Genomic DNA, 8,548 nt, shown 5'->3' with positions numbered 1-8,548 from the left:
TCCATTTAAAGAATAAATAGATAAATAAAAGAAGAAAAAAAAAAGGGATTTGTGGAAGGAGTATTTAAATATTTTCATCATTGCTGTTTTTATGTGTTTGCTTTTAAAATTTTTTTTTTTTAGTTTTAAACACACTTTCTGAAAAAAAAAAAAAAATAGAGACAAAAACTCAAAAATCAAAACAAAAAAAAAATTCTCATTGAGTAGAGAAAGACTGCTCTTATGATGAGATGTGCTGCAGAGGTTTAGGAACCATTTTTGATCAGGGACTACTGCTTTTTTTATTTACTCATTTACATCTTGGCATAGCAATCTTTCGCACTGGTCCAAATTGCAATACCCTGCAAAGATAAAGAATCATATTAAATTCAACTTTTTGGTAAGTGTAATATGGGAATTGGAATATAGGTAAACATGTATTCCTACTAACCTTTTTTGATTGCTTTATTTGCATAATAGCATAGTTTGTGAATATTTCCTTTAAGTCTTTCACCTTTTGTCTCTCAAATCTATCAATATCTTTCAGTGCTTGCTCCATGAAAACTCTGTAAGAGAGAAAATATTTTACATTTAACCCATTTGTGCTCAATTTTTTCTAGTGAATGAAATTGCCTGAAAATTCAGACACTATTATTTTGACCTAAATAGCAACTGAAAAAAATTTCATTCAAATCTGTTTGATACAGACTGCATATACGTTAAGAACATGTTTCATTCTTTGAGACAGACATTACACAAATCACAATTTATATCAAGTATTTTTTTTTATACCCTTATATATTAAGTGTCAGTTTAAACGGACGATTGGCATAAATGGGTTAATCAACATCACCTCCTACTCGTTATTTTACATCCACTTTCTATGCAAACATGTACTGAACACATCACCACTGTTTGAGTTAGTTCTTATTCAGAATTACTGCTCTTCTAGACAAGCTAGAGGACCACATGTTACTTGCATATTTCATTTTTGGCATGGTTCCTACAGCAGTGGGGCATTAATCATTCTTTATATCAACCATTTTACAAAGTGTACTTTATTGTGGCAACAGCACTAGAGTAGAAACAAATGATGTTACTCGTATGATACTGACACTCATTTATGACTATCAAGGAAGACCAAGATAAGGAGGTACAAGCACACACACACATACACACGGGCTTCTTTCAGTTTCCATCAACCAAATTCACTTACAATACTTTAGTTGATTTGGGGTTGTAGTAGAAGAAACGTGCTCAAATTTCCATGCAGTGACAGTTTGGGCCAGTGTCTTCTACAATATAACTCCACAACCATGCTGGCACCTATATACAATATGATGAGGGCACATAGCTCAGTGGTTAGAGTGTCGGGTTCACACTCATGAGGTTAGTGAGTTCAATTCTCAGATCGGGTTGTGTTGAGTTCTTGACCAAGACACTTTATTTCACATGGCTCCAGTTCATTCAGCTGTAGAAATGAGCTGTGATGTCATTGGTGCCAAGCTGTATCGGCCTTTGCCTTTTCCTTGGATAACATTGGTGGCATGGAGAGGGGAGGCTGGTATGTATGAGCAGCTGCTGGTCTTCCATAAACAGCCTTGCTTGGAATTGTGCCTTGGAAGGGAACTTCCTAGGTGCAATCCCATGATCATGCACGACCGAAGGGAATCTAGTGAAGATGTATCTCTTAAAATCCTATAACATTTCAAATAATTCACTATATGTCAATTTGGAGTATTTTCCTTCAATGTACAGATGGTTGTAAATACATACTGAGTATCTGCTGTAACAACTTTTAATTCAACTTCAGAATCCTGAATTTGCTGTTCAAGGACTTTAACTTTCTGGTCTCTTTGCTCAGGTGTATCACCTCCAAACAGTTTGGTTTTGACATTTGAAAGAGTAAAGCCACCTTGCTGTTTTCCTTGATTCTAGAGATAAAAAAAGAAAAGAAAAAACAAAAAAAAAATCTTTTGTGAAAGCAGAAAGTTGATTTTAACAAGAGTAAGATATAGGCAATTGAATCATATATATATATATTGTGGCAATCTGTTGGTTACGATGATGAGGGTTCCAGTTGATCCAATCAACAGAACAGCTTGCTTGTGAAATTAACATGCTCCACAGACACATGTACCCTTAATATAGTTGTTGGGAAGATTCAGCGTGACAAGGCCTTCCTGGAATGGAAGAAACTCTAACCTTTCGATTACAGACATTATGATCAATGCCTTCTGTATTTTGAAGACAAACTTCACAACCTGAGAAAAAGTCTTAGAGACTAACTTGCCAATGAAAAATACGAGTTGTTTTTACAGTAAATGTTTATTTTTGCTTTTGTTAAACACAATATTTTAATCATTTAGAAATATTTTTAAGTGAATGTGATTTCAAAAATACAAGTTGTTCGTATAGTAAGTATTTATATTTTTAGCTTTCTTCAAACAGAAAATATTTTGATTTTTTTTAACTGTCTTCAAGTGAACACCATTACAAAAATATTTTTTGGCATATTTAAAAAATATTTTAAAGTAAAAATGACTTAAAAAATACAAATTGTTTGTACAGTGAGTACTTACATTTTTCAGCTTTCTCTAAACAGACAGCATTTTAATTATTAAAAAGTATTTTGGTAGATATTTCATAAAGGATCCTTTCGTACCCTGGTGTGAAATAATTTTTTTCCACAGGTTTTTTTGAGTGCATTCAACGTATCTGACCTCCAAGCCTGCCGCAAGCCACTTTTTTCCCAGAAAAGAAAGAGGTGGAGGGTTGGTGGGGATCTTAGAGTTTCCCCACCCAACAGAGTTTTGTTTTGCAGGTTTTTTTTTCCTTTTCCAGGTTATTTCACATGCTTTCTATGAATGTGACATCAAGATCATGCATAAACAGCTCCTTTCCTCAAAAAAGAAATGATTTGGCTGTTATTTCTAGCATGCCCCGGCGTGCTAGAAATAGCAGCCAAATCTTTCCTTTTCTGGGGAAAGGAGCTGTTTATGCGTTATTTTGATGTCGCATTTGTTGAAAGCATGTGAAATAACTTGGCAAAGAAAACCCGCAAAGCAAAACTCCATTGATGGGAAATTCAAAGTTTCTCAGGAAACTCTGAGGTCCCCACCCCTTCCCCCTTTCTTTTCTGGAAGAATGTAGCTTGCGGCAGGTTTGGAGGTGAGATAAGTTGAATGCACAAGAGAAAACCTGTGGAAAAAATTATTTCACTCTGAAATATGAACAGGTCCTTTACGAAATATTTACGCTAGATTGGGACAGGCATGCAAATAGAAGGATTGATAAAACTGATGAAGCAAGGGCTGAGTGTCTGGCAGAACAGAAGGAAAGAGATAGAAGCAGAAGAGATCAGGAACTGGATGCTCGGAGAGCTGAGCATCTGGCGAAACAGAGGGAAAGAGACAAAAGCAGGAGACATCATGAATCGGATGCTCATATGAATACAAACGGTTACCAAGATACGCAGTTTTTTTCGGTTACCTTCATAAATGGTCAAACTGGTGTGTAATGGGGAAAATGCTTTGAAAGTAAGGTACCATTGAAATGAATACAAACGGAATAATACAAGTTTCACACAAATTGGACCATGGATTACCAAGATATGTGGTGTTTTTATGTACCTTGAACTATTAGTGATCCAAAGGGTCACAGGTAGTCTAGTAATTTTCTAAATTTGATTGATTAATAATTTTTATAATTACTGCTGCTATTTAATACTGGGCTTTCAATTGAAAATAATTGAACTGTATGATTTGCTGAAAAAAAATAAGCATGAATATTTCATTGATAAATAATATCTGGTGCTAAACTTATGTTATTAGAAACAAATTATCAATTCCAAACCCTGTATACTGAATGAATGAGTGTTGTAATGTTCGGTGTTTTCTGAACCAAGATCAATCCAACATTGCATGCTCAATTCACAAGGAACCATGTTATTTGCATAACATGGTCAGCTCTGATGGAGCAGACCTGTCTATAATCAAAGCTATAACCACCCTGTCTTGTTCAGCCCCAGGTGAGCTTCAACTCATTCCAGATTGGAAAGCAGACATTAAACAATGATGATGAATTTATTAATGGTGTTCCAGCTTTAACCATCCATACTTTATTTTGCCTTTTTGATTAGTCCCAGGGCAGCTGCAATTGAAAAGATCTTAGATCAAAGGCATTCTAGTCACCACCATCCAATCTCTGGTTTTATTAATACTGAGTTGGCTTTGATTCAGCAGACTAAAGAAAGGAAAACAAGATGTGGCCATCATGTCTTTTACTGTTGTTGCCAACATTCAAGTTGTAACCATCTTTTGTTCTTATTGCTGTTTAGCCATAGGTTAGCTCAGATCATGCAGAGCTATCTTTGATGAAAGGCATTCCAAACTTGACTATCCTGTCTTTCATTAGGAGTTCATTATCCAATGTACATTTTTCTAAGATGACAAAATGTGATTAGAAGGAAATTTGGCTGCTATTTCTGCTATTAGATAGTAATTTAAAAAAAAGGGTACTCAGAGAAAGCAAACCTCCACCAAGGCAACACCAATGTCCTCTCAACGATTAGCCAGAGATAATTTTAAAATGAGAATATTTGAAATAAACTCAACTGCTCTCACAAACTAGAATACTAAAAATGAACCGGACTGCTCCCAAAAATTTAGTAAAAAACGGAAAATAATCCAGAATCCTTATCTAGTACTGGATCGATCCCAAAATCTAATCAGTTTGTGCTAGTCACGAGGTCAAACATCCCTGAAAGTTTCATCTGAATCTATCCAGTGGTTCTTGAGATATCGTGTCCACAGACAAACAAAACTGAAAACAGTATCTCTGCCTTCGCTAAGGCAGAGGTAATAACAAGGAAACACAAAATCACTTAAATTTCCCAGATAGTAACATTATGTGATACATAAAATATTCAACAAATATAAAATATAAGCAGCAAGTAAGCTGTAAACATACCAACATATCCTTTTGGCTTCCTTTTGTTGACAAACATTCTTCAGTTTTTTCCAGGTCATATTGTATGCATTCATATTTTCGACAAACAGACCTGAAAGAATTTAAATAGGGAAGTAAAACAATATTGAAATTTAAAATATTTGCATAGACACAAACAGGCACACACACAAATATACAAAATCACAGATTTTGTGTGTGTGTATGTATATGTATATATGTATATAACGTACTGATCCATGATAGAAAATTCAACAAAAAAAGTACCTCATCTGGTGATAGATAAATATTATTTATTTAAAGGTCACAATACATGTATTAAAGCATGACTGATAGTTTCATATTCTTCAGGCGCAAACCACATATCATAACAAACTAAAGAAATTGAATAATAAAAGAAATGTGTAAAAACTGAGAAGGCTGCATGTAGAAAATGCAGATAGTAAACAACAAAAAAAACAAACAGAAACTAAAATGTCAAAAATAAAAAGTAAAAGGTAAAAAGGCAAAAGCGCTATCCTCCTTAGAGCTTAAATGATAAGACTGGAAAGGTATTGAGTCAGTCAGGAATAGGTGGAATTTTCCAATTCTTCAAAATATATTTATACATATGCATGCAACCATTGAAAATTTTTGACCTGAAGTTCAACAAAGAGTTAGAGATCTTAGATCTGAACAGGTTTCAACCAAACAAAGTCTATGTTTATTCGATCCATTCACATTGAACTTAATCAACAGTAAGCTTTTCTTTTTGTAACCAGTGAATATGCAAAGATTGTATCCTACATAAATGGATATACAATGTGGTGATGCATACTAGTGGGTAAACCACAATTTGTCAATCACATTATCAGATGTATAGACTACAACTGGGAAGGTCCATGGTTCAGTGCTTAGAATTTGATTCGTGGACCATGCTGTGTATTGTGTTCTTCAACACTTCATTTCACGTTGTTCCAGTTCATTCAGCTGTAGAAATGAGTTGTGATGTCACTGGTGCCAAGCTGTATTAGCCTTTGCCTTTCCCTTGGATAACATCTGTGGCATAGAGAGGGGAGGCTGGTATGCATGGGCAACTGCTGGTCTTCCATAAGCAACCTTGCCCAAATGTGTGCCTCAGAGGAGAACTTTCTAAGTGTAATCCCATGATCATTCATGACCAAAGGTGGTCTTTACCCTTTATATTACAATTAAGAAGTATATCATCAGATATAGGCGCAGGAGTGGCTGTGTGGTAAGTAGCTTGCTTACCAACCACATGGTTCCGGGTTCATTCCCACTGCGTGGCACATTATGCAAGTGTCTTCTACTATAGCCTCGGGCCGACCAAAGCCTTGTGAGTGAATTTGGTAGACGGAAACTGAAAGAAGCCTGTCGTATATATGTATGTGTGTGTATATGTTTGTGTGTCTGTGTTTGTGCCCCCAACATCGCTTGACAACCGATGCTGGTCTGTTTACATCCCCATAACTTAGCAGTGCTCCAGCATTGCCGCAGTCAAATGATTGAAGCAATTAAGTAAAAGAGTAGATATATCACAATTAGAGAGCATACTAATGACACTTAATTACCTAAACTCAGAGCAGAAGGAAATAAAATAACAGAAATAGTAAAATGTCTTTTCTTGTTTTCAAATAAAGTTTTCTTTACTTGGAAAACTTACCTTAAAGAATCAGCAAATGCCAAGTACTCTTTGAGTTGGTCTGCATATTGTTCTTCCTCCTCCAAGATTGCATCAACAGAATTAGCAAAACTAAATGAGAGAGTAACAGCGAAAAGCAAAAACAACAATTATTATTTTTAATAAATGTTGAGGATTCTTGATTATTTCTTTGCTAATTTATAGATTATTGTGGGGGATTGCTTATGATTTTTCAATGTATATTATGTGTGATGTAACAGTGTCATCAGGTAAATGTGAAGAAGGTGGGGGAGTAAGAAAGCTGTGGCTGTTTAGACTTCAGATCAAATCTGAACAAACCTATATCAAAAGCATTTTTACCTTGACCATCCCATCTTTTTAGGAATACATAGGACTACATTAACTAATGTGTCCCATCTTTATTCCAACAGTAGTAGATTTGGTTGCTATTTCTAACTGCTATAGTATGAGAAGCATTTAATGAAGAATTTACAGCTTACATGTGGGCATTTCAATTTGCCTAGTTGTATCCACACACACACATTTCACTTTAATGGCTAAGTCAGGAGAGGAAAGGCAATGCCCTACGATATTTTGCAGAGTTTCTGAAACTGGTAGGAATAGAGAGGACTTTGCTAAGACCATCCAAGGGTCACATGGTAATGTTAAATTGAGTGATGGATTAAACCAGCATACACAAATATATTCAGAAACAAACTAAGTACTTATTATAGTAGGAGATATGTGATCACTTGACCTGCTAGAAATAATTTAAAACCTCCTTTACATCATTAAACTGCCTTAAAAAAGAGAAGGACACATTGGATAATGTATTTCTAGATATACAAAACTATAGGATGTTCACATCTGGAACACCATCAGGGATGACTTAAGTTAAACATCAATACCTCCCTATAATATTACATATTTACTTTAGCTAATGGTAAACATTGCAAAAGATTCATAAATAGATCCCATCCTGTTATAAAATTTAGGCTATGTTTGATATTTGCAAAATTATGTAATGCACGGGCAATAGGTTTCTCTCTTTGATTGTGTCCTGAAATACTATCAAACAAATTTCTTCATGTCCTGAGACTGTATTTCTCATGTCCATAATGTACCTCAGAACACAGGAGCTCATGTAGCCAATAAATATCCAGAGAATATATTCCATACCTTTATATAGAATGTAGACACTGGCAAAGTCACACATGAACAAATGTCAAGCAATAGTAACTTACACATCCATATAATGTCCAGATCCCTTCAAGCCTTCACTCATCTCTTTCTCTAAAGAACTCCATTCAGCATAGACTCTGGCATAATTAGCATGAATTTTGTGAATACCATAAAGCCGGTCAGCAAGTTTCTGAATTAAAAAAAAATATATAACAATTAAAACAAGATATTATTAGATTAGTGTTTTCAGTTTTGTGGAAACCATTATCTTTTAATATGGAATTATTATAGAATTTAGTTAACACAGGTTCTATACTCAAGATTCTGGCATAATTAGCATGAATTTTGTGGATGCTCTAAGGCTGGTTGGCAAGTTGCTGGATTAAATAAATTAAAAAAAAAAATCAAACAAAAAACAATGATTGAATTGGTGTTTTTAATTTTGTAGAAATCATTATTAACATTCAATCATTGTGAAAGTTAATTAACATAGGTTCTACATTCCAGATTTAAAGCTGATAGCTGTCATTTTACATTTGTAACATAAGTATGTTGTGATATTAAAGAACCACAACAACTCTCTATATAAGGCTTATGTCACTGTTTCTCATCACTGTTCTTTCAATGTGGATATTTTAGTTTCTCTTTTGTCATTTCCTCCCACTTTATCTCACTTCCCATTAGATATCTTTCTTGATCTTTTCTCTCCAGATCAACAATTTCCTGGATCAAACAACAATTCTGAGTTTTTCATGAAACATACAAAAAATCAGATTG

General features: G+C 34.6%; 1 protein-coding gene across 1 annotated transcript in view; it reads right to left on the bottom strand.

Moving 5' to 3' along the window:
- LOC106879918 (sorting nexin-4) overlaps positions 1–8,548 on the bottom strand; it is a 36,534-nt gene that overhangs the window by 3,052 nt on the left and 24,934 nt on the right. The window contains exons 9-14 of the mRNA XM_014929669.3: positions 7,834–7,961; positions 6,611–6,700; positions 4,951–5,041; positions 1,756–1,913; positions 431–545; positions 1–341 (exon numbers count right to left, since the gene is read on the bottom strand). The exon at positions 1–341 is cut by the window's left edge and continues 3,052 nt beyond it. Of these exons, the coding sequence (XP_014785155.1) occupies positions 294–341; positions 431–545; positions 1,756–1,913; positions 4,951–5,041; positions 6,611–6,700; positions 7,834–7,961 (630 nt within the window). The 3' untranslated portion in view covers positions 1–293. The remainder of the gene's footprint in view (positions 342–430; positions 546–1,755; positions 1,914–4,950; positions 5,042–6,610; positions 6,701–7,833; positions 7,962–8,548) is intronic.

This window comes from Octopus bimaculoides, chromosome 4 (genome assembly GCF_046866305.1).
Source record: "Octopus bimaculoides isolate indiv1 chromosome 4, ASM4686630v1, whole genome shotgun sequence".
NCBI lineage: Eukaryota > Metazoa > Mollusca > Cephalopoda > Octopoda > Octopodidae > Octopus > Octopus bimaculoides.
The sequence above is the reverse complement of the archived record's forward strand: the minus strand, read 5'-3'. Positions and strand labels throughout refer to the sequence as shown.